This window comes from Pogona vitticeps, chromosome 9 (assembly GCF_051106095.1).
Source record: "Pogona vitticeps strain Pit_001003342236 chromosome 9, PviZW2.1, whole genome shotgun sequence".
In the NCBI taxonomy this organism is placed as follows: Eukaryota; Metazoa; Chordata; class Lepidosauria; order Squamata; family Agamidae; genus Pogona; species Pogona vitticeps.
This window is the reverse complement of record NC_135791.1, coordinates 22,980,177-23,005,527: the sequence shown is the minus strand read 5'-3', so window position 1 is coordinate 23,005,527 and position 25,351 is coordinate 22,980,177. Positions and strand designations below refer to the sequence as shown.

At 50.2% G+C, this 25,351-nt stretch overlaps 2 protein-coding genes across 3 annotated transcripts in view; one reads left to right on the top strand and one right to left on the bottom strand.

The window, feature by feature from the left end:
- Window positions 1-679: 679 nt before the first annotated feature.
- LOC144584251 (cornifelin homolog B-like) lies at window positions 680-2,622 on the top strand. The gene is made up of 3 exons (XM_078379984.1): window positions 680-797; window positions 1,328-1,461; window positions 2,533-2,622. Exons 1-3 carry the CDS (start codon window positions 680-682, stop codon window positions 2,620-2,622), a joined length of 342 nt encoding a protein of 113 aa, XP_078236110.1.
- MEGF8 (multiple EGF like domains 8) overlaps window positions 2,400-25,351 on the bottom strand; it is a 46,684-nt gene continuing 23,732 nt past the window's right edge. For both annotated transcript variants that reach the window (XM_072979918.2, XM_072979919.2), the window contains exons 25-45: window positions 24,656-24,866; window positions 23,579-23,798; window positions 22,663-22,795; window positions 21,689-21,903; window positions 20,351-20,461; window positions 19,556-19,674; window positions 19,247-19,451; window positions 17,943-18,114; window positions 17,438-17,601; window positions 16,638-16,782; window positions 15,894-16,128; window positions 14,966-15,098; window positions 13,918-14,128; window positions 13,128-13,342; window positions 12,377-12,584; window positions 11,526-11,688; window positions 10,380-10,572; window positions 9,583-9,753; window positions 8,655-8,785; window positions 6,680-6,812; window positions 2,400-5,537 (exon numbers count right to left, since the gene is read on the bottom strand). In XM_072979918.2, the coding sequence (XP_072836019.2) occupies window positions 4,335-5,537; window positions 6,680-6,812; window positions 8,655-8,785; window positions 9,583-9,753; window positions 10,380-10,572; window positions 11,526-11,688; window positions 12,377-12,584; window positions 13,128-13,342; window positions 13,918-14,128; window positions 14,966-15,098; window positions 15,894-16,128; window positions 16,638-16,782; window positions 17,438-17,601; window positions 17,943-18,114; window positions 19,247-19,451; window positions 19,556-19,674; window positions 20,351-20,461; window positions 21,689-21,903; window positions 22,663-22,795; window positions 23,579-23,798; window positions 24,656-24,866 (4,691 nt within the window). In that variant the 3' untranslated portion in view covers window positions 2,400-4,334. The remainder of the gene's footprint in view (window positions 5,538-6,679; window positions 6,813-8,654; window positions 8,786-9,582; window positions 9,754-10,379; window positions 10,573-11,525; window positions 11,689-12,376; window positions 12,585-13,127; window positions 13,343-13,917; window positions 14,129-14,965; window positions 15,099-15,893; window positions 16,129-16,637; window positions 16,783-17,437; window positions 17,602-17,942; window positions 18,115-19,246; window positions 19,452-19,555; window positions 19,675-20,350; window positions 20,462-21,688; window positions 21,904-22,662; window positions 22,796-23,578; window positions 23,799-24,655; window positions 24,867-25,351) is intronic.

Below are 25,351 nucleotides of genomic sequence, written 5' to 3'. Positions count from 1 at the left end.
CCCAGAGTAGAGACTTCAATCTAAATGGGCGGGATATAAATTTAATAAATAATAAATAAATAAATGTGAACCAGTTCTGAGCTCCCATGTGCCTTGCTGCCTTCGTGATAGCCAGTGTTATCTCCTCCTTTTCCCCACCAACACCCCCCCCCCTCCCCAAAGAGCTTGACCAAACTGCAGCAATGCTTCTGAAAATGCTCTCGTCGGCACTAAACAGACATCACTTGCCACCGTTAAGTTTGGACTTGGGTGAAGGATTCCCGAGCATTTCCAGCCTTGGTTCGTCTCTTCTTAAAAGAAACAAAGGAAAAGATTTGTGGCAGACAGTCAGCAGAGGGCGTTCCTTATTCATACACACCTACCTCCTTTCTCTTGCTGAGATTCACTCCCAGCCTCCCGCCTGCTATTTAAGCCTATTCCTTTCCCCAGCCACCCAGATGAAGGAGGAGCAGGAAAGCACTACATGCAGCCTCTGGGTTGCTCGCCAAGACCTTGTCCATCATCTCTGGGGTGGCGTGCAGTTTACCCCAGGAGCCTTGGGGGAAGCAACCAGTTTTGTGAAGAGTTTTGACTGGGAAAGCAGCAGAGAATTGGGTGCTGGTGATTGGAAACCCCGTTTAGGACTTGGAAGTGTGGGCGTCCTCCCAGTACCTACTCCTTCCCAGCACCGTCCACCTGCATGGCTTGCCAACCCTGCCCTGTGGCCACTCAGCCTACAGCAGTCGACAGATACCCTCCCTCTCCCTTTCGAGACTGGAAGACGGCCCTCTTTGACTGTTGCGCCGACAAGCACATCTGTAAGTGCACTGGGGAACACTTGTGCTGGTGGGGGCCGGAAGGGTGGTGGGGAGGAGAGCCCCGCGCATGGTGGCTGCCCAGCCGCCCATCGTCCTGCTTGGTTTGGCATCTCCTGGAGGTGTTGCACCCACCAATGGCAGAGACATCAGGAGAACAGCCCGGGACCCAGGGCAATGGGATCACTCCTGCCCCCTTGGAAGGGAGGTCCCGGGACATTCTCCTGGCTTGGAGTTGTGCCACTCCCCTCCTGCAGCTTGTCCCTTTACTATGGTTCGTGACCTTGGGCCCCCAGATGTTCTTGGACTACAACTCCCAGAAGCCTTTACCACTAGCTGTGTTGGGCCAGATTTCTGGGAGTTGTAGTCCAAGAACCTCTGGGTACCCACAGTCAGGAACCACCGCTTTGCACCTATTTGTTGTGATGGTGGGATCAGTCATATCACTGAGAACAGATTCCGAGCCTCACTCAGCCAGGCAGGGTTCATTTCGAACGGAGGCGCTCCCCTCTCCTCCTCCTTCCTTCCACCAGGTGCCTGTGGAGTCGTCCCCTGCTTCCTTGCATGCAAAGTGGGTGTCCAGTACGGCGAATGCTGCTGCGTCCCGTTGCTGCCCGGGGCTCTCCTAGCCATGCGGACGGGGCTGCGAGAACAGCTGCGCATCCAGGTACCGGCCCCGCTTCCCAGCAGATTCCGGAGACCAGCCCGAGGGGTGACTGTGTCTGCCAAGCGATGGCGAGCGAGTGGATGCGGTCTCGCTGCAATACAGGGCCCGCTGGCTTCTCCAGCCTTCAGTCCCTCCTAGAGCTTCCTAATAAAAGTAGGCTGCCCGTTCTTTGCACCTAGCCTTTGCCCGTCTACTAGAAACAGGCTTGCCACTACCCCAGTGTAAAAGGTGGCTGGTAAAAGAAAGGTAGCCATGCAGGTACAGGTATGCTGAACAAGCCAACTCCCATAGATTCTTACCATGAGTCATGCTGAGAGAATCAAATAGACTTTGGCAGTCTGAAGCCGCTGGAGGGTGTCTCCAGTTGGCTACCCATGTAGGAAAGCCCCATATATATCTATATATATATATACAGTGGTGCCTCGCTAGACAATTGCCTCGTGGGACAAAAACCCGCAAGACGATTGGTTTTTGCGATCACTATGGTGCCTCACAATACGTTTTTTTCTATGACTGTGCTTCGCAAGACTTTTTTTTGAGACCGATGCTTCACAAGACTTTTTTTTTTAGACTGAAGCTTCCAAGACTTTTTTTTGAGACCGATGCATAGAGAACCTTGCAAGACGATTTTTTCAAAACGAATTAAAATCGTCTTGCGAGGCACCACTGTACAACAGACTGCAGGCTTGAATACAGCTTTATCCGGAGAAATTGTTTTCTGTAGCAAGAGGCATGACATGGCACAGGTCAGCGGAAGATCACCTCTTAAGATCCACAGTATCCATTTAGTGGTCCATATGACCCATCTTGCCCCTTAATCCTGGATACCAGTTTAGGGAGGGTTGATGATACAGATTCCCTGGAGAGAAAGCAACCAGACACCACCTGGACCCCACCCCTAAAAGGAAAAGATTTAAAACAAAGATTTACACGGGCAGTTTCTACAGGCAGTCCTTCATGTTTAATTGGGGATAGCAAGGAGTTGCTGGGAGCGAGGACACAGGATCGCAGTGGCAAGAGGCCAGCGGTGAAGACGTGTACCCTGACCGGCCGCCCTCTTCTCTTTCCTAGGGCTGTGTGTTCGGTGACTGGGTTGCGTTCTGCTTCTGCTGCCCCTGTGCGCTTTGCCAGATGGCGCGCGAACTGAAGAGCCCTTGCTAGCTCCTTTGGAGGTGGAGAGCTCCCTGCGACAGGCCGGCGTCCAGAGAGAGGGTGCGCTTTTCCATGGAAAAGAACTGGAGCCCTCACTCCCGGGGAAAGCAGTGCAGCCGATGCAAGCCTGTGTTGGGGGACGCTGCCAAGCAAGGACCGCGGCGGCCTAGGAACCACAGCCATTTCAGCACCGGGGATGCAAACATCCACAGCATTAGCAGCTTGTCGTGCAAGCAGACAGAATACGGCCACCTCTAGGGGGTGGGGGAAAGGCGCTGTCATTCTCTCCCCTGCTACTCTGCATGGCCATATATATACATGGAGGTGGGAAATGTCTTAAATAAATAAAAATACAGCATCTCACAGGAGATCAATTCAGCCATGAGGAACTGGATCCTCTGGCCTGTGTCAGAGGGCAACCACATCCGCAGAGGGAGCCCGGCAGCTCTTTCCGCAAAGGACGGTTTTTATCGGCAAATGGCTCTCGTGATGTTTAGCCGAAAGGGAGGACCTGTTTTATCTCAGCAGAATCAAGAACTAAAGCATCTAGCAGGCTGGATTACTGGAGTGCGGGAAGACAAGGGTACATGTCTCACGATGCTCAACATCTTGGCACGAGAAAAGAACCTGGCCTAAGGAAGATCTATCTCGAACTTTCCTTCTTGACACGGTGTGTGCAGGGAGCAGCTGTTGCAACTTCCTCAGCATAAGCTGGAAGGTAGCACAGGCGATGATGTTGCATAAGTTATGTCATGGAGTAATAATGCACAATGATGTTAACATAGCTGATAATGGCCTTACGTTTTGTGTACAACAAACGCATGTCCCTAAAGCAGCATTTGTTTGATTCTGTAAGCAAATGTCATTTTCTTCCTAAGAAAAGTAACTAAAAAGGCATGTGCTCCTATTGAAATAGCAAGCAATGTGTGGAATGCTACTTTTCAAAAAGCAAGAGCAAACCCTAACCAACTGCTGAGTAACTATCCAACTCTGCAGGTGGAAGCAAGTCCAGGGATAAGCTTTCGAGGTTGATTCTGCTGAGGTGGCTTGGCTTTTTAATCCCAGGAAACTGTATCGGCAGGGACTCTCTTTATTACCTGTTCAGAGTTTGGGGACAGGATGGGTGAGTGCTGCTCAAGAGTACGTGAGACATGTACTCTTGTCTTTGAGGATAAGGGGAGGGGAGGGTGTTATTTAAAAAAAAACGAAGACCCACAGAACAGGTAAGAAGGGAAAAACCGAAATACGGAGAAGAATCGAAGCCTAGATTCTCTCCGCCCCGTGGCTTCTACTGCTCACTGTGGACACATCTGTCCCTGACCTTCCGTAGAAGAGTTGGGTTGATGGCCATTTTTGCTTGCCTCCGTAAGGGACAAACCGTGTGCAATATCCGTCCATCCAGTCCAGGGTGGTTTCAAGACTTTTACCACGAAGGCTGGGAGGGAGCAAGCCCTGGCCAGCAACGAGCACCAACGGTGGCTTTGTGTTCTTGACATGCATGAAAACAGCAGCTCCACCTGGCAGAAGCATCTGTGTCCCATCATGAACACTCTGAAATGCCCCCGGGAGTGCCCGGTTGTGGTTGCCACCTTCCCCACCTACCCCCCGGCTGCCCATTCCTCACCCTCCCCGTGAGGCAAGTAAACACTGCTGGAAGGGCAACCGGGGGCAGGAGCAGTGGCCTCTGTCCCTCTCCGAGCGTGGCAGGGTCCTTTGGCAGCTCATAGGGACATGCTCGTCAGGTTCTCGTGGCTTAAGAGGCCCTTGCGGGAGCTGCTGACGCCGTGGCTGCTGCTGCAGTAGTCCTGGAGGTTGTGGCGCAGGGTGACGAGGGCGGAGCCCAGGCAGGCCCGGTTGGGGGCTTGCAGTCCTCCGGGCAGCTGAAAGAGGACGGTGGCCACCCCGGCCATGCCGTCGTCCGTCGGTTCCAGGGTGATCGGCCCCACCCGAAAGCTGGAGTAGGAGTAGCCCATCAGGTGCGAGAGGAAGGGCTCGGAGCGGCGGAAGTGGGCGACGGGGTAGGGCACCTCGTGGTAGGGCTTCAGGCGGCTGGGCAAGGGCTGAGCGGCAGCCAGTGCCGGGTGCTTGTGAGGTCGGGCCGGGAGGAAGACCAGCTCGGCGGCGGCGCCCAGGGCGTCCGGCTCAAAGTAGATGGTCACTTTGGCGAAGGGCCGGCTGGCCATCTTCGTCATTTCCTGCAGGTGGCGCCGCTGCTCGTGCCTGAGGTCCAGGAACTGCTTGACCTTCCACAGCAGGACGCAGACCGAGAGGAAGAGGAAGAAGCAGGAAAAGAAAACGGAGAAGAAAACGAAGAGGTCGATGTGAGCCTGGTCCTGGCGGAAAAAGAGGAGCCCCTGGGACTCCGTGACATTGGGGCCGGTGCCCCCGATACCCAGCAAGACCACATAGAAACGGCTGGACTTGAGGGCGTGGATCTCGTGGGGGTAGGTGATGACCACGCGGTCTCGGACGCCTCGCACAATCAACACTGCCTGCTGCTCCCGGACGGTGATGTAGGTGATGAGGCCGTGAGTCCGGGCCTCCCGCACAGGCGGGGAGGACTGGCTCCCGTTGCCGAGGGCGCCGCGCCCGCCCGCTTCGTCGCCTGGTGACACGATTCGCACAGCGTGGAAACCTGTGGCCCGGTCCACATCCACCACAAAGGTCTCGTAGGAGGTGGAAATGTAGACGTCCACGCCCCCAAAGGTCACGTCGATGGTGATACGGATGTCCACGTTGGTGAACTTGGGTTGGACGCCAAAAAAGACGGTGCGCCCCAGCGGGAGGTTCTTGATGTTGGGCTCGTGGAAGCAGTTTAGTTGCGAGGTCGGGTCGAAGCAGCTCTCTTGGTCCACAATGATCAGTCGGTAGCACTGGTGGCCACCCACGGGGTTCCCGTGGAAAAACTCTCGACACTTGGCGCACTGAAGGAGCAGCAGGAAAAAGAAAGCAGTGGGATTTAGCTGCCACTCAGGCTCTCTCAGGCCGTTCATCCTCCCACCCAAATTCTAAAATCTTATAACATAAATTAAACAATTTTCCATGAAATATTTATCAGTCTGCTTCATTTATTCACATTCCCTGCGGATGCTAGAAATGTACTACTCCTACACTGGTTTTGCATTGTGCCCAGAACTGCAGCATAAAAGCCCTCCCCCCCCCAAGTTTCCATCCTATCAGGAGCCTAGCCATCCAGACGCTACAGACGAAGTGGCAAAGAGGGCCCCATGGTGTGTGTGGCCCCTAGCATCTGGCAGTCGGAGGGGCATAACATCTGAACCCAGAGAACAAGCTAGCTGCTATCAAGGAACCCATGCTCTCTGTCTCTTCTCTGTAGCAGCTCCCAGGTTATGGGATGCTTTTCCAGGCTCCCCCCCCCCCTTTTATCCTTCTGCCAACAGCCAAAGACCCATTTTTTCAGGCAGGCTTGTAACCATCACTACTGAGTCCCTGAATGCCTTCTTAAAGTTAAGATAGTTTTAAACGTTTACTTGCTTTTAATTATTCTGTTGTATTTTACTTAGTGTACAGTTTAGTTGTTTTTTTTTAATGCTTATCTTATTAGGTCTTCAATTCCTATCATTTTTAATATTGCAAGCTGCCTTGGGTCCTCTTATTGGGAGAAAGGTGTCCTATAAATTAAACCAAATGAACAAAATCTTTCTTGGATTCTTTTTTTTTTAACTACTTACATCCACCGGCCCTCACAACATCCTGGGGGCAAAAAGCCTTCTGGATTTATTATGGCCTGTCTCAAAACAGTATTTCCTACAGTCAGTCTGTTTCACTAGATGGTTTGCTGAGGCTGCCCTTGAGGAGAGCAGGCAGAGGGAGAAATCCTTGTGACCAGGATGATCTCATGCAGGTCCCCATCCGCTGCACGAGGGCTCATCTAGGGGCACACCCTGTCGGACTGCGGTGTTTTCCGTACTCCCTTTGCGACCTTCTCGGTCTCAACCCTATTCCCGCCTGCTTGCTTCCTCCACCCTTCTGAAAGACACGCCTCCCTATTAAAAGTCCCATCCATCAAAGCTGCTTGCTACCCAAAGTCCTCGCTCGTCACTACCTGTTGCTTGTAACAATCCTTCTTGTCAGACTGGGCGCTGTTCTGGCAGCCGCCTGTCTCTGTGTTGTTCTGGCAAGGGCAGCCGGTCCCGTCCAGCTCGTTGCAAGAGTCGGCATGGCCATTGCACTGACACCTGGGAAAGAGGGGAGGGCAGTGGGGTGGGGAGAAAAGCAACGGTAAGACTTGTGTGGCTCTCCCCCCTCCCTGTGCATTCTGCAGTCCGTACGTTCAGGATTAAGGACGATCCTGGGAAGAGCTGCAGAGACACCACCCGTACCAAAGGAATCTGTTTGCGGAAAAGGGGGATTTGGAAAGATGGCTTTTAAAGAAGCTTTACATGAGATGAATTGTCTCGGGGAAGCCAGTAGCAGTTGCCGCCATCAATAACAGATTTGGGGGAAATTATATGGCAGGAAAAAACAAATACGGGGTTTGAATGGGAAAGACTGAACAGGTAACATGCAGAAAGCTGGCAATCAAAAATTTATTACACTGCCCAAATTTGGTATTAAGGAAATTAATCCAAAGGAGGGGGGGATTTTCCCAGCTGGTAGATGTCTCAGCTGGTTGACAGCCCGGATGTTAGATATCTCATACCTAAGGGAACTCGGCTCTTTGAAGATCTGTGTTCCTGAGAGAGCAAGAGTTTGGCATCACAATGTTTTGTCTGATTTAAAAACAGAGTGTATAAAAACAGAGATTTCCATCATGTTTAGGAGGAACTCTCCAAAACACATAGCCACCTGGTTTTTACAGAGACATCTCTGCTGGGAATACAATGGGTGAGAAAGAAATATCTAATGCAATGTGACTCATTTGCTACGCTCTTGATAGAAGAGCATATGCTTTGATAGAATGGTTTTAATAACAATTTGTATTGCAATACAAATTTTCAAGTAACCGAATGAGTTATCTAAGAAAATAGCCTTTTACTATAGACAACTTGTTTTCTTTCTCTCTTTGAATCACTGAGCTTCACCTGCATGGTGTTTAAACAGAAGCTCTTATTTTAACAGGGTTTCTTTTATAATATAGAAGTATTATTGACACAAATGAACTAGAGAAATATGTAATTAGAAAGCTGCGATTTTTCAAGTATATACTTGTGATTTTTACATATACATATATTTTATATTTTGGTATTTAAGTTACTCATTGGCTTGTTTGCTAAATAAATCTCCTTTAAGGGAGAAAAGGATACATTTTTGAACTTCTAAGACAAAATATTACACGGTATCCAGGAACGAAGACTTAAAATAAATATAACCAGATACAGTATCTTCTGAGACCATAAATAAAATTCCTTCTCAGATGTGTAAACTGTAAAGGGCACAAATCTACAAGTCACCCATAAGGAGCTTTACAGAAGATGTTCAGATTTCCCCCTGTGGAAACTGACACTCTACTAAATAGAATTAATGGGTATGGGGGGGGGGAGAAGATTCTACCAGTATTACAGCTGTTATCCAACTCACCCTCTACCGGCCACCATGCAATGCACTAGGAAACATCACCTCTCAAAATGTATTCCTGTTGCGATCTATTTTGGCTCAACTTACTTTCCTCCCTTCCTGACACCCAGTGCCCACAGAGATGCCCCCCCCCGTTACCCCTGGGCAGTTACTGCTCTCTTTCCTGCCCAGAGTCTTTTAATACCTGATGGTGCCTCTAGCATTCATTCCCCTGGGATTCATCCAGAAACAAGCCACTTGGCAGCATTACGTCCTGGATGTTCCTGAACCATTTGCCCCTGAAGGGGATCTCCGCAAGACAGAACTCATGATCTGCTTTAATATGTAAGTTCAGATACAAAGCAGGAAGCCACTGTGGAAGTGAACCAAGTCACGCAACAGTTTAAAAAAAAAAGGACGGCATGCCGGTTGTGGGGGAAGCTTTCGTGTCGATACACATACTACGGCTCCTTTGGGCAAATCTCATGCCTAGAGTTTCCCTTCTGTCCACATAAAGTCCTTACTTGGTGCATTTTCCTTCCAGCAGGAAGTACCCGTGCAGACAACTCTCGCATTTCTCCCCGAAGCTGTTGTTCTGGCAGTTCACGCACACGGCAACGTCCTCAGCTGGCCCCTCGGCCACCCATTTGGGGATCTGTGGGGAGGTGAGGATTGAAACGGGGAGAAGAGCAGAACAAGGGCACCCTCTTCCTCCCGCTCCTCCATATCCCTCCCCCTCCGGTCCCCAGGTAGACAAGACAACATGATGATGACTTATCTCCCTGAAAACGTGGTACCAAAGGCAAGGCCTTTGGCCATTTCCTGGAATAGAAAGAAACTCCCTAAAACCATCATCCCATTTCCACTCTTTGCGTTTCAATCCCAAGAATATATTTATTTTTATTTATTTATGTATTCTATTTATACCCCGCCTATCTGGTCATTGCGACCACTCTTGCCTCCAAAACACCAGCTATTTAAGCCATCGCAGAAACAGACAAACTTCAAAACATAAGGGTGGAAAACAGAAATCGGAGAGGTTGAAATCACAGGTATTTTTCAACAGCTGGGTGTCCGTCCCTTGCTTGCTCCCCCCCTCCCCCAATTTAGGCAAAAACAACACACGGGTCATAGTGTTAAACTGCAGCCAAATGCTCATCTCTCTATTTTCTGACTTGTTAGAAGGAATTATGACAAAATACAATTTTGAATTTGAATCACACACAAAGGGTCCTTTATCAGAGCCCTTGCAATTCCCAGTTTCTACGCAACACAAATACAGGAACGAATCAAAGGTTCCTAACACACATAACATGGTTTTTAAAAAAAGAGGCACCAAGTCCCTCTCAACGGCCTGGACCTGACACACGCCACCCACCCAGAGGCGCCTCTCCGGGGCTCATGATCAGTCGTTCCCCCAAAGCCTTGCCCGGCTCGCTCTTCCGCACTCACCAAGGCCGGCTCCAGGGGGAAGCGGGCGGGATCTCGGCGCGCCCGCTCGTACTCTTCACGCGTGATGCACACGTTACTGTTCCCTCGGCAGAAGGCATGGCAGGGCCGGCAGGAGCCCCCGTTCAGGGCGGAGCCCACAAAGAGGGGCTGGCATTTCTCACAGTGTTGACCCTGGGAGAGAAAAGGGGAGGCAGCAGAGTTGGAGAAACCGGCATGGCACATAAAGGAAGCCAAAGAATGGCCGGGTCCTTCCCTTCAAAGCAGTAGGGGCACAGCCAACCATTAAAAATCCAACACAGGCAGCCCATCATTAAGGGAAAGCTTGTCTGAAGAGACAGGTCTTCGCCTGCTTGCGAATGGACAGCAAAGATGGGGCCAGCCGGGCCTCCAGTGGGAGGGAGTTCCAGAGACTCTGGGAGCAGCCACAGAGAAGGCCCCTTTCCTGGGTCCCCCCTGAGTGTTCCTGTGAGGGTGGTATGGTTGAGAGAAAGGCCTCCCCTGATCAAAGGAGACACGGTCCCTGAGATAACTTGGACCCAAGCTATTTAGGGTTTTATAGTTTAGAAGCAGTGCTTTGGATTCAGCCAGAAACAAACTGGCAGACAGTGGAACTGCCGTAAAAGGGGGTCCCTCTGATCTCTGTGGCCGGCTCCAGTTACGTAGCAACCTGCCAGCTGTGTTTTGAACCCACTGAAGTTTCCGAACACTTCGCAGGGTGCATTACAGTAATCCAGCTGTGATGTCTAGTCTAGACCACCATCCCCACCCCCATCATCTGGCACTCCCCGCACCCTCACCATTGTGTTGTTGAAACACTGCAAGCACTGGTCCTGAGCCTCCACGCTCTGGCAGTTGCTGTGCTTGTTGCACTGGCACTCGAGGGAGCAGTTCTGGCCCACGTAGCCGAAGTGGCACTGGCAGGCGTTGGGCTCCACGCAGGTCCCGTTCACGCAGCCCTGCTCACACACAGGCTTGCACAGCCCTGTCGCGCTGCAAGGAAAGGGCCGGCAGGATCAAAACTGTTCTCTTGCGCACATGGGCTCGTTCAGGAGCAATGCATTTGCATGCAGCCACGTGTGACCGTCCCGTGCAAAACAACCTGGAGGTCAAGGATCCGTGGCTACTGGCATCCCCTGACAGAGAACATGGGCCACATGCCATTCCTTCACAAAGCAAACTTGGGTCTTTTGCCTCTTATTCTTGAAGCAAGAGAGAAGCTGCCCCCCCCCCAAAATAAAAGTATGGAAGTGGTTTGTATACACTTGGAATTCTATTGCAAAAATGAAGATGCAAATGAAAATATTAAGGAATGCAGTAACTACTTAATAACCTGGGAGTTTACAAACACAGATGAGACAGAGCATACATGGGGCAGAAGGTCACTAACCAAGAGAACTGAATGTGTACATGGGCTTCCAAAAACACACCAGTTAATATACCATCAGTAAGGTGTGGATTCCTATGACATGTCATATTTTTTTCTGCAACCTATGTTTGAGCTTATGGGTGGGTCTGAACGTGTTTATGAGCCGTCTGGGGAGAAAGGTCAGGTTACTCATAAACATGCTTGAACTTGCTTATGGGTTTAAATTAGGTTGCAGAGAAAATGTGAAAGGTCATAGAAATCCTCTCCTTATCAGGGGCCTGAAACATCTGTAGATGCAAACATATGGGGTCCTTTCCATGCAAACCCCAGTAGAACACAGCTCAGCCAGCTTGCTTAAGTAGCAGGTCTGAATGGCACAGAGTCCTAGACAAGGGCAGAGGGGCTCTTTCTTGATCCCGACTCTTTCCCAACTCCCAAACTAAAATGGCAGAAGGGATATGGGCAACATCCATGTCATATTTCCCCCAATTCTGGCCACAAGGACTCCGTTCAGCCGGCGTGACTCCGCCGCGTGCGCCTCGCCTTTGCTCCCACCGGCTGCCTTGCAAGCACTCACTTGTCCAGAGTGTAGCCCGTTTTGCACGTACACTTGTAACCTTGGGGCAGGTCGTTGCAGTTCTGGGTCTCATTGCAGTCGTGGTGCCCGTTCAGGCACTCATTCTCAGGAGGGCACGACATGAAGGCCCAGCTGGCCTTTGGGCCACAGGATGCCAGCAGCCCTGCCGAGGAGGAGGAGGAGAAGAAGACAGGGAGGCGGTGAGATCCGAGAGAGGAGAGGAAGGCAGGCCGTGGGCCATGCAAAAGGCGTGTTGGCAGCCCCTGGGAGCACCCGGATGCAAAAAAAACAAACGCCAGTGGGAAAAAGAAAATCATTTTCTGGTCCTGAAAACCTATAGAAATGTGCCTCCCTCCCATAAAGTGGGGTTCAGAGTGCTTGCCTCCCTCCTCAAAGCTCAAAGAATCCTGATAGAAACCAGAGTGGGTTCTTATTCTGCATTTTCCAGGGGCTGCCAGAGTCTCAGGGGTATAAAACGGGTCCCTGGCCCACATTTCAGAACTGCCTTTCTTTTATCTTAAGAGGGTCAAGATCCGCAGCACAACTACTCATGGGAAGGAGACATTTCCCCCTGCAACATGGTCTCCAGGAACTGCTGGCCAGCTGATGGCTAAGGACAGCGATGGGCCAGAAAGGGAGGTTCTTTAGATCAGAAACTAAGGCAGGAAGATGCAACACTCGCCTTTACCACTATTCCTAGAGAACTGTGGTCTGAAACAAGGGCATTAAGGTGCTGTCTGGCCGCAGGCAACACCCCACTGCTGTGCTCCACATCCAGGCTCTTGCTAGGCCACTCTTCCGAAAGGCCACTTGGAACCCCCTTCAGCCCCAGCCCCCTGTGGGGCACTCACCGTGTCGAGGACCGCTCCGCCCGCCCTCCAGGCAGAGCCCCTGGCCGTTCTCTCCCCGCAGGCTGCACCAGCCGCAGCGAGGCTGCTGGATGCAGACGGCGCACTGCTGGAAACGCGAGCAGGAGGGGGTGCAGCTCTCCGATCCGCTCAGCACCCGGCCACACATTCCAGCAGCGCAGCGCATGGGCAGGTAAGTGGGGCTCATGCACTGCAGAATGAAACAGGAAGGAGAGAGAGAGAGAGAGGGTTAAGGCTGCCCTGGAAGGAATCCTTCTCATTCATCCTCTCTCTCTCTCACTGACACACACATACACACAAAATCTAAATTCTGCAACTAAATAAATTACGCTGGGCAAATTTCACCGCTTACGTTTTTTTAAGCCAAGGGAGTAAAACAAAGCCTGCCTCGCAAGGTTGTCGTGAGGCTTATGTGGGGAGGAGAGTCATGTGCATTGCCTTCAGCTCATTGAGGGGAAAAGTGAGACAACAAATATCATCATCATCTTAGAACTGTAGAGCTGGAAGGGACCCTATGGATCATTGAGCCTAATCCTTTGTCAAGGAGGCCCAGTGGGGAATCAAACTCCCAACTTCTGGCTCTGCAGCCCGAGACCTCAAACACTGAGCTATCCCTGCCCTCCAAATTCTGCAGTTCTCGAGTCCCTGCGCAGGGGAGGGAGCGTGACCGACCTCCAAAGGGGGAGGGGACCATCAGGGATCCAAGCAGCCCAGCCCAGCCCACCAGGGTTACCTGCTGCAAGCTGACGCTCCAGACACACTGCTGCCATCCCCCGTCGGCCCCCTTGGAGCTCAGGCATTCCCCACAGGTGCTGTGGTTGTGGCAAGGCGTGGGGCAGGCCAGCGGGGGCGAGGACTCCACCGGCATCGGGGAAACGTTGAGGAGCGAGTGGCTGAAGCAGGTCCAGTCGTAGGTGGGCTGCACGCTAAGGATGCGCCGGGTCTCCCCTAGGAACAGGTGTGGTTGTGTTTTAATGAGAAGGGTTCCCACTATGAGACACGGCTTCCTACACGCGCTCCACATTTTGGACTCCAGCCCTTGGAATTCTCCAGGCCATTGCAAGTCCCACGAGGTTAGAGACCGGGAGCCAACAAGGGCAGGAAAATGTAAGGTCAAGAAGACACGATACACCAGGATGTTCAGTGAAATGAGACAGGAAGGACCTCAGGACAACTTCAGCGACAGAACATCCTCACACGACTTAGAACCACATTATTAAGGAGTTGGAAGGGGCCTCTTAAGGCCATCCAGTCCAACCCCCTGCTCAGCAGAGGAATTCGGATCAAAGCAGATTGGACAGGGGGTGGTCCAGTTTTCTCTTGAAGGCCTCCAGCATTTGGGTGCTTCATTGACTGTCTGGATACCCACAAAGATTCTCATTTGTTTCTCCATTCTCCCTGCTTTCTCAGCCCCCCCCGATCTCTGCCCAGCGTCCTCCCCAAAAGCCCCTCTGCTTCTCCCTATTCTAAGCCAGTGCTCATGATGGGCTCCCACCCATCCACAATCACATCCAGACCCTTACCGGTGCGCTTGAACTGCCGAGTCCACATGCACTTCCCGGACGCCGTGCATTTGGCGCAGTCCGAGGCCTCGCATGAGATCTCCGAGCAGTTGCTGGCCACAAAGATCTCGCGCTGGTTGATGCGGCAGTCGTTCTCGGAGGTGCAGCTGCCGGCACTACCGATGCAGGCGCCCTCGGGGCAGTTGGTGCACCATTTGCAGTGCGGCAAGGCCTAGGGAGCAGACATCGGGGTCAAAAAACGGGTCATCCAAGTTAAGTACAAGCGCCTGGGTATCCCCCACTACCCTCTCAATCACACACGCAACACGAGACAGCTATCTTGAGATAGCTTTTCTGCAGCGTTAAAATGTTCTTTTTTCAGACCTCATCCTTGTTGCCCACCCTCTGAACTTGCTCTGGTTTGCTGACATCATTCTTAAACTGCAGTGTTCAGAACTGGACACAGATCAGCGCCCCCAACCTTTTGGGAAACCATGGACCAGTTGGGGGGTATGGGCTCCATGTGCGGGCAGGCATGGTGGGTCCGTCATGCTCGTGGTTTGGAGGTCGGTCACGCTCCCTCCCCTACGTGTGGACTCGAGAACTGTAGAACACGCCCACCTGCAAGCACGGCACACCCTTCCGCAAGTGCAACACGCCCACCATGCATGCATGCAGGAGGGCGGAGATCTGTCTCCGTGGACTGGGCCGTGGACCAGGGATTCGTTGGGGACCCCTGCTGTAGATGAGGCGTAATCAGTGCCGAATAGAGAGGAAATATTGCCCTGCACGATTTAGAGACTATACTTCTGTTAATGCAGGCTAAAACAGCATTTGTCTTTTTCACCGCCGTATCACACCATTGGCTCATATTGTGATCTACAATTCCTGGATCCTTCTCACTCGTAGCATTACTGAGCCAAGTATCCACCGTAATCTGACTCCAAAGAGATCAGCGTCCTCTGCTCCCCAACGGCAGTTCCTGAAATGCGCCTGCAGCCATCTACAGTCTGGGGGCGTCAATACAGAACGGACAGGAGGGGCGCCCCCTGGGCTCCTTGCTACTCACTGGGATGCCCAGGCTGTGGGCCATGGCGCGAGGGTGCTGGGCCAGGCACTCACTGCAAGTTCTGAGACGACGACACTCATCCGCGGATCTTGGGGTCGGGAAGCAGGAGTTTCCGACAAAGGAACAACCCTGCCTGCAGGAAAGGAAAAAAGAGAAACCACTTTGCTGGAAACACCCAATTTCTCTCTCTTTCTCTCTCTCCTACTGATCCAAAGCTATTTACTAACCCTCCTGAACTCCCAGACTGCCAAAAACTAAACCAAACTGCACCCGGTCTGCTGCATCATAGTAAAAGATAAGCATGCGGTGTGCAATATTTTAAATAAATGATTCTAAAAGCTTATCAGTTCAGTTTACTAATGCAGTAGGTGACGTGAGGATTCTATTGGATAAAAATGCACACTCGTCAATATTTCTTGTTCTAAATAAATAATTAGCAAGGTAAGAAGAGGGAAAGGAACACTACGCTGTATTTCACAGAACATTTTGGGTCCTCCTGAAGGATGTGATCAGTAGAAATGGAAATTCAAATGAATTGAGTTTTTGAAGCTAAGAATATCTATTCTGTTAAGCAGAAAGTAAAACCCATTTGCCAACAATCAGACATTCTCCAGAAGGATTACAGTAACCTCAATGCCAACTAACTGTTTAGCAAGGGCAGTAAAGGACAGGCTGCAATATGTCTCAAAACCCCATGGCCTTCTCCAGTTCCATGTTCTGCTTCCCTTGGCTCTCTTACTGTTGAGAGATTGCTTTCCCAAACACACCACCTCCCCATTTCCCTCTGCTAATGACAAGCCACTCACAAAGACACGTCTTTTTCAGCTCCCATCACTTTCCAGCTGAGACCTACACTGCCCTCCTGCTTCCTCAAAGCCGGATCCCTCATCTCTTTGCTCCCTGTTATCCTGAACCCATTCTTTCGCACCTCTCGGCTGCGTCTGCAGAGAGGCAGCTGCCGTGGCACCAGGTGCAGCTGGCGTTAGATCCGTTGCAGGTTTCCGGGTTGGGGAAGATGAGGCAAGGGTCAGAGGGCACAGAGAGGGCCACCATACGCCCCAGGGCCACCCCATTGAAGCCACCCGAGAGGTAGATGCGACCTCCCACAGCAGCCACAGCATGGGCAATGGACTCCATGATAGGCTCGCCCACCATGGCCGGCGCTGCAGAAGGAGAAAGAAAAACCAAAAAAGATGGGGGTGAGCCAAAGAGAAGAATCCCAGACCCGTGACGGCCCTCATTCAAACCAATACAGGGAGCTGAAGGTGATTTTTTGGAGAAGGGTTTGCAGAGTGTTGGTTGCAAGGCGTCTTCCTGAAAATGAGGAAGCATGCCAACAAAGAATGTACAGCAGGACTGCCGTAGCCGTGGGGGTTATATTCCCCTGTCAACTCCAGGCACCCCCTGCAGCCCACAACCTCCTTTGTCAAGCTCAAAGGTTCTGTCATTACGAAACAAAAATCGGAATCAACCTAAATTCCGCAACCAAGAAAATACCAATTCTGCAACTTCTATCCAAAGACCCTGATTTGCATTCCACATCAAATATAGGAAGGGAAAAAAAAACCTATGTTTTTTAAATGGATCTCTTGCTTTTTTAAAATTGTGAGTTGTTGTGTCTGAGATGCTGAATCCCGTAGCCGAATTTCAGCTTCTTCATTCCAGACTTTACCTGTGTTGTTAGGTAGGATCCAGGTGTTGCAGTTTAACTGGTAGAAGAAAACGTGGTTGGTGAAATTCTCCCGTTCCGTGCGCCCTCCTATAACTACCATGGTGTCCTTCAGCACTGCTGCCACGTGGAAGAAGTGAGCCAGTGGCTGGAGAAGGCGAGAGAGAGAGAACAGTTGAGGTGGGACACAAAAAGACCGTGGAAATCAACCTCCCACTTCCCTCTTAAGCCAACTCTTCCAACTCAATGCCTGAGATGACCTCCTAAACTTAGAAAGTGCCCCATGGATGCTACACAAAGATAAGCATTTCATTAGAACATCTTTTCGTCTTTCATTCATTCAAAATTCTTTCTTCAGACATCACCACGTGCCATTTTTCTGCGGCAATAGCAGGCTCAAAGCAACTTGGAGAGGGGGGAAAAAGAACAGAACCAAAATCAACAATATTTCGGGACAATTAACTCACAAACTACAACTCAAATCCTAGAATTTCCAAATGTGTGGTTATAACATATTAAGTCATACGAGAAAGACAGGCAATATAAGAAAGTTAGATGCTTGCACCTTTAGCCCATGTTCAAGTGCTAAGGATGGAAAAGATAAAATCCCTACCATCGAAACCAACCCCAACCCCTATCTCTGAACCAACGAGGCTGGAACTTGAATTCAGAGGAGGTTCCCCCCCCCCCAATACATAGTGGCCCAAAGTGAATTTACACAAAGCCAGCTTTTAAAGCTGGGAGGGTACGATTCGTGAGCATGCTGGCGGGATTGCTAAACCTGCATCAAGTGCCTCTCTCACCTTCGGTCCCTGGGATGGGGCCAGCAAACTCCAGGTGAGGTTCGGGTAGTAAAGGCTGTAGAGCTCGGGAGAAGCTGAAACCATCTCTACGTGGAACCGGTGTCCGCCAAAGACGTAGATGGCGTCAGTGGCCTCGTGGTACACAGCGGAGTGTCCATACAGACCTGAAAAAGAAAATGTGCAGTGCCAGGTGTCTTTATTTGCCAGGAGCTGAGGGTGGGAAGAAATCTCTGGGCAGTAATAATTCTCCTTCATTTGACTGCCTCCTCTTCCTCGAGCAGAAATATGGAGGAAGGTATTTTGCTGGACTCCCTTCGCAGGCACACTTTCCAACTGTGGTCTTGAGAATTTGTGATAATCCTCTTTAAAGCTTTTTGGAAAAGATGGCGGCTTAGGAAAAGCACGAGCTGCGTCTTCGTACCCTAAAAACTCATTTCAACCTTCGGGGTTGCCAGGTTATCCTTTGACCTCCCTTGTGACCAGTTCCCCCATGGATTATCTTTACCTGTAGGGGGCGTCCCAGCCTGGTTCCCAGCATGCCACGTCTCTGACACCACGTTGTATTCCAAGAGTTTCTTATTGAAGCCATTCTCCGGGGAGTAGCCACCAATTAGGAGCAAGGAAGAGCCACGGCGAGCCGTGAGGGTGTGGCCTGCCACAGCCGGGATCAGCGGGTCCTAGAGGGGGTCAGGACGACATGAAGAGATCCATCAGGATCATTCAGAGTTTTGAAGACTAGGAGCGAGTGGGGCATGGGGGGGTCCCCTCTTTTCTCCACCATTCTTGGTTCATCTGCAGAGAGACCTGATAAAAGCTGGGCTGTTGATTCAGGATTATTTGGGATGAAGAGACATCCAAAGCTTGGTACTTAGGACAGTAAAATATATTCATTTTTCTCCTGAAGAGAAAAAACAACAACAACTCCATCACAACACTCTTGCCCCAGTAATTCCTACACCCACATTCACTCCCTAATCACTTGTGCCATCATCCACCAAGCAGTCACATCCCCAGATCTCTGACTGGGAATCACTATGTGATTCGACTCTCCTCATCACTTGACCAGATGGCCAACATACCGAGTGGTTATACCTGCACCCCCATTTTACGTAGCCACTTGGAAAAGAAGGAAGAGGCACCAGTAAGATTCTTCTTTCCCATCGCTCTCATAATACTGGGGGGGGGGGGGGGATTCAAGGAAGAAGGCACTAGGAATCCAGAGTGCTGAAGAGTCAGGTCCAATAAACAGCTTCAGCTTTCTGAACCTCAGTTTGGGTTGTTGTTGTTTTTTCCTCTCCTGTCCCACTTGAAAGTCAGACATAATTTGGTAATGCAAAGATCACAAACGATGGGTTAAGGAATACATAATTATGGGTGAATATGCAGGTGCAGACTGAACTGTTTGAAACTTGAACCTCATATATTTCTGTTTCCTGTGTGCCTTTTGGAAATCCAGTTGGGGGGAAAAAAGGCATTTTCCTGCGTTTGTCCGAAGCAGCCTGGTCCAAGTTCACAAAGGGCTGCGGGTGGAAAGGAGGTGTTCCAAGCCCGCCTTGTTAGCCTGACACCTTTTTCTCTGCCCTTTTAGAGACCCACCATCTTCTCCTGTATGGGGGCTTTCCTCTTAGTGGCAACAGTGGATGCAGAATATGTTGGACCACGTGGAACCAGCTGTTCCTCTTTTGTCAACAGGATGGATGAGGAAGCCAAGCAGCTTTTGTGTTGTCTTGGACTACAATGGCCAGAGTTCACCAGGCAGCACAACCCACCGGCTCCCCAGCATGAGCTTAGCTTCAGCATCCACGTTACCTGTACGAGCCTCCACTGCAGAGTGGTAAGGTTGAGCAGCCAGAAATCATTGGCCACCCCATCCGCAGTCAGCCCACCGAGCAGATACATAGCCTTGGAGGAGGAAATGTAGGCAGCCGCGTGGAAGTAACGGGGATGAGGCCCGGGGCCTCTGTCCTCTGTTCCGGCCAGCATCTGAGTCCAGCGGCGTTCGGCGATGGAGTATCTGTGGAGAGACCCGGCACCCTGGGCTGTAATGACTGGAGAGGCGAGGACACCTCCAGGAAAGGAGCCTCCGGGGGGGGGGGAGGACAGGGGAGGGCCTCGTACCTGTACACATTGCCCAGCATGCCTTCTCGCAATGACATGCCTCCAAACATCCAAAGCGTGGTATCCGGCCCTTCTACCATGGTGTGGCCCAGACGGTGAAGAAACCGGCTGGCTGTGTCCTTGAAGGAAGAAGATAGGCATGAACGGAAGAGTCAACTCCATCTTTCCTCCAGGACAGGAAAACAACACAAAGACACTTCTCTCTCTCTCTCTCTCTCTCTCTCTCTCTCTCTCACTCACTCACTCTCTCTCTCTCTCTCTCTCTCTCACTCACACACACACACACACACACACACACCTTCTGCATCCCTGTTCATTTAGCAACTGTTATGCCAAAAGCAGTCACTGATCTGATCTGAATGCCATGAGTCAATTATTCCAGCCCTAACAAGACTGGTGACATACTGTTCCTTTACTGATTAAAATGCACACACACAAGTTATTGAAGCCCACGGCTCAAAGAACCGTCGGGAGAACTAATGACGGATAAGCGGACCCTAAAGTCCCATCCAATAGAACAATTCTGAAACCATGAAATAAACTGAGAAGAATACCGGCAGCCGAGACAGCCCTGCCACTCGGAAGAGCCCCAAAGGCTGGCCCGCCGAGCCTTCCCTGCTGTGGACATCAATCCCCGGCCTCGTCATTTTCCCCAAGAAGGTGTGTGGAAGGAGTGTGTGAGAGCCTCTGTTGGGGCGACTGACAAAGGCGGAGGCTCCATCAAAACCCAGGAGATAGAGGGTGGTGGCCCGGGGGCAGGGTGCTACATCTGTTCTCCAACGGAGCTCCACTTACAGCCGTCAGCTGAGTGTCAATCAAAGTCTCCCAGACGATCTTGCCGGCATCCAGCGGGAGGGAGCAGTCGGAGCCAGCAAAGTGATCGCTGCAGACGCACAAGCCCAAGCTCTGAGGGGAAAGAGGGAAGGCGAGAAGCCAAAAGGGGATAAGCTGACACCCCCCGGTTGACAGGAAAACCGCACGTCCAGCAGGTCTAGATTCAGGAAACGGTGATTAGCTTTTAAGCGCCGTCCCCCTCGCCTTGCACTCAAAAGCCGACGTCAAACAATCTAAGTTCAGTCGAAGGGATGCTATGGATTCCTGCCTTTCTAAAATACTAAACAGGAAGTCCTTCTGCCTTCCATTACGATCAATAAGCTCCTCTAAAGCTAATGTTCCCAACCTGTCGATTTTAGCTTTACCCACCGCAATTTACTTACTCTGTCCTAAATTGCATACTCAATATTATTTGAATTAGATTAAGTTAGACTTTTTTTTAACCACTCAGATGGCCTTTGAGCTTTTCTGTATCTCCGTTTCCAACGCATAGAGCCAGCGTTTGTCCGCAGAAAATCCTCTGTGGTCACGTGGCCAGCGTGACTAGACACGGAATGCCATTTACCTTCCCACCGAGGTGGTACCTGTTTATCTACTCGCAATTTTGCATTTTGCATGCTTTTGAACCGCTAGGTTGGCAGGAGCTGGGACAAGCGAGGGGAGCTCACTCCGTCGTGTGGATTCGATCTTGCGACTGCAGGTCTTCTGACCTTGCAGCACAGAGGCTTCTGCGGTTTAACCCGCAGTGCCATCACGTCTCTGTACTTCAAGAAGGATGCTGACAAATTGGAACAAGTTCAAAGGAGGACAACAAGGGTGATTAGGGGTTCGGAAACCAAGCCCTAGGAGGAAAGACTGAAAGAACTGGGCATGTCTAGCCTTGAGAAAATAAGATTGAGGGAAGATAGGATAACATTTTTCAAATGCTTGAAAGGCTGTCATTCAGAGGGGGAGCAGGATCTGTTCTCGATCATCTCAGAGGGCAGGACACACAACAGTGGGCTCAAGTGACAGGAAGCCGGATTTTGGTTGAATATCAGGAAAAACTTCCTAACTGTTAGAGCAGTATGACAACAGAACCCAAGACCTCGGGACGTGGTGAGCGCTCCAGCACCGGAGGCCTTCAACAGAACCTTAGACCTGGCAGATCTCCTTGGATATCCTTCCAGAGATGACTCCAACAGATTCACTGTTTTTCTTCTGCTATCAAGACTGCATTACTTTCCTTTTGCAATATTCCTGCCCCCCACAAGACGGCTTAAAGATGGCGAACGACATGGTTTCAAAAATGGGGCTCACCCTATTGCAGCTCCCTTGCCCGGCATGAGCGCTACAGTTGCCCGGACAGATGTGGAACTGGCAGCTGGGCCCCGTGTAACCGGCCTTACAGACGCATCGCCCTTCCTCGCACTCCTGGTTGGGGTGACAACTGGGTCGACAGCGATGCACCGTGTAGGTGGCGTTGAAGCCAGAGGCCTCGCTGGAGTTGGCCTCGTAGTAAATGACCAGCAGGCCTGCAAGAAGAGAAGGCAAGGAGAGGATCGGAGAACTAACGGCTGCCGTAAAGGACTCTCAGTTCCAGAAAAAAGAAAAAAATGGAAAATCCTTTAGGAGGTCGGGGGTATGGAAGGGCAAGCTCGAAATCTATAACCACGGTTTCCAAACTGTGGTTTTCCACGGGAAAGACGGCTGCGATTCCTCCATGCAAATGTGAGCAGTGGCAATGATGATGTCCTGAAACCTAGCTTGCATGCTATCATCCTTTCTACAATTTATAGCTGCAGTTAACCTCCAGTTCATAAAGGGTGATAACAATGCCCCAAAGTTCTGGCCTCTTTCTCTGTCTCTCAATAGTGGCAAGCTGTTAATATTTTTTTTTACAGATTTTTGATGGAATATTTGCTTCTTGATCTTTATTTGGCCTATTGGTAGGGCTGCCTTTCTCCCGATAAGGGGACCCAAGGTGGCCCATAGTATTAAAAAGAAGGGAATTAAAAACATGGTAAAATCTACATTTAAAAAAATTTAAAAATTTAAAACTGAGTAAAATGCAACTGAATAATTAAAAATAGGTAAAATGTTAAAAGCTACCTTAACTAAGAAATGGCATTCAGGGACTCAGTCATGATGGTTAAAAGCCTGCCTGAAAAGGTAGCTCTTCAGCTGTTGGCAGAAGGGTTAAAGGGAGAGGGGCCAACACTCATCACACCTCAGAACGGTAAACCTTCTCTTTTTTCGTCAATTCTCTCTCTCTCTCTCTCTCTTTCCTGTACCTGATACAGCCTCCACTGTGATGGGGCGGGGACGGCCCTGGCCGCAGAAAGCTCCGATCAGCGTACGATCCAACTGAATCAGGCCTGTGTCCAGGAAATCAGGGAGCCCATCAAAGGCATAGACATAGTTATTCTAAGGAGAAATCGAAGCGGGACTGAGTGCAGCCAGCAATCAACCTAAAATCCTGGTTTTCGCCAAAAGATGTTCATTTAAAAAAAAAAATTAAAAAAATACCCAGCCCGCTCTCATTCTGTGAGTTCAATATAGCTTTTAGGGAGAATAAGGTACAATTCACACCAGACATTTAAAAAAATCTGATTTTGCACAGCAAATTCTCCCGGAAATATGTGTGGTTCATCTCCTCCCTGCTTCCTACAGAAATTACATATTTATGCATTGATTACAGAACCTCTACTACAGTGGTGCCTCGCTTGACGATGTTAATTCGTTCCAGCGAAATCGCTGTAGAGCGAAAACATCATCAAACGAAACGAAAAAAACTATTGAAACGCATTGAAACCCGTTCAATGCGTTTCAGTGGGCTGAAAACTCACTGTCCAGCGAAGATCCTCCATAAGGGCGGCCATTTTTGGTGCCTGTGCAGCGAGGAATCCATCCCTAAGCACAGCGGGGGGCCACTTTCTGCAGCCGGCGGCCATTTTGAAACCCGACGATCAGCTGTTTTTGATCGTCGTAAAGCGAAAATTGGTTCCCAAAGCATGGAACCGATCATCGCACAGCAGAAAAACCCCATTCAAAACATCGTTTTGCGATCGCAAAAACCTCACCGTCAAGCAGATTCATCGTTAAGCGGGCTAATCGTAAAGCGGGGCACAACTGTATTGTCTCACATCTACCTACAGAACCAGCCTCCACCCCCGGAGCCCTGTCCACCCCTCTAGCCTTTACGCTTACCATGCAGAGGGTGTCAGGTTGGATCGTCAGGGTGACCGTGGGGCAGACCTGCTCCAGCCGGCACGGTTGCATGTCTTCCCCCGTGGACAACACCCAGACGCAGTAAGAGAGCCCACCAGGTGGGAGGCCCCCAGCCCGCTGAGAGCTCAGCGAAGAAGCGGAAGAAAGGTTGGTGAGCAAAGAGCGCCCTACACACTCCTGGTAGCAAAGGCCTCCGTTTCTGAAGCAGGAAAATATGAATAGAGGAGGGTCAGCACAAGGACAGCTGCACAGCCAATACTGAACAACTCAAACCTGATTTTCAGGTGTTTCCTGTGCAGGAAGGTAAGTGTGAATCCTACACAGGAAACTCTGGATGTTTTTTTTTCCTCTCTAGGTAACAACAATTCCAGAAACGTGGTATGGCTATTTTTTGATTGGGCATCTGCCTCTTTAAAAAATAAAGCAGCCAATATGTTTAACTAGCATCCAAGTTTTCTGTTTTCCTCAACTTGATCCAGTTCTAGTTGAAGTTGTAACTCTTATGTTTAGGTAACAGAAATCAGCTTCATTCTGCTTCTCCAAATGCCCAAGGAATGGCTCTCACAGCTGTATAGGCATGCCACAAAATAAAAGCTCTGTTTTTTAAAAAAATGATTTTCCATTTGATTGTCTATTTCGCTTCTGACTGCCTAACCTGCCCTGTCCCTTAAACCAGAGGAAGGCACAAAAGGAAAAGAGAATCCTAACAACCATCGACAGATCTCCTGCTATTGTGAAACTGAGTAGATCAGAAAGGACTTCCTTGAGAAGAAAGTGGAGGGGGAAAGCAGGAATCATCAAAGTGCTTTGATTCCTGCTTTCCCCTTCTACTTGCTAAGCCAGCTTAGCAAGAAAGGGGAAAGCAGGGATCGAAGTGATCCTGCTGTGCTTTGATCCCTGCTTTAACCCCTCTACTTGCTAAGCCTTGCTTAGATTTCTTGATTTTGTGTTAGAAAAGTGGGGAGTGTCTTATAAATGGGGGCGTCTTATACACTGAAAAATACGGTAGATGTCAATAGACAAATAATGCATAGCCAAGTCAGCCCGCCCTCTCACCTGGGGTCCCCATAGTAGCCAGGGGCACAGCGCTCACAGTGCAGCCCTTCTGTGGGTGGTGCACAGTAACAGATGCCCGTAGAACTGTGGCAGTAGCCCATCTCTTCCAGGCCGTGCCCGTGGCAGGCGCATGCCCGGCACCCGCTCTGGCTGGTGGCATTCCCGTAGCTGCCCGGGCGGCAAAGGTGGCAGCGTTCGCCGTACGTCCAGTCTGTCCACCGAAGAGCAAGTCCACAAAAGAGAAGAGGATTTGTTTATTTATTGAAAATATCTTGAACTCACCCGTGGAGAACAGGATTTAGCAATGATATAAAGACAGCCCATGAATGTGACTATATTTCTATAACTGCTAAATCGTAATATATACGGTTATATTTCAAAGTTGCAATGGGGGGGAATCTCTGCAACCTTTTTCCCTTAAAAAGAATCCAAGACAGCTTACGTCATTAAGAAGGCAATATTCAAAAGCTAAAAACAATAAGTATATAAATATTTTAAAAAGAATGAAATAGATACTATATTTAAAAATGCTAAACAAGATGAATACCAAAAACACATTTAAAAGCAACAAGGTAGGCCGGGGAACTGAACATGGGGAGGGAAAATAAAAGAGCTGTCCTCTTCTACCAGGGGTGGGGAATGTGCAAGCTTTGTGGGACTACAATCCCCATCAGCCCCTGGTAAGGAATGCTGGGA

Excerpts from the sequence above, each read along its gene's own strand:
- LOC144584251 (XM_078379984.1), top strand. The coding sequence starts at position 680 with ATGGCTTGCCAACCCTGCCCTGTGGCCACTCAGCCTACAGCAGTCGAC. Across the intron at positions 798-1,327 it reads TTGCGCCGACAAGCACATCT|GTGCCTGTGGAGTCGTCCCC; the intron begins GTAAGTGCACTG and ends TCCTTCCACCAG. Across the intron at positions 1,462-2,532 it reads GAGAACAGCTGCGCATCCAG|GGCTGTGTGTTCGGTGACTG; the intron begins GTACCGGCCCCG and ends TCTCTTTCCTAG.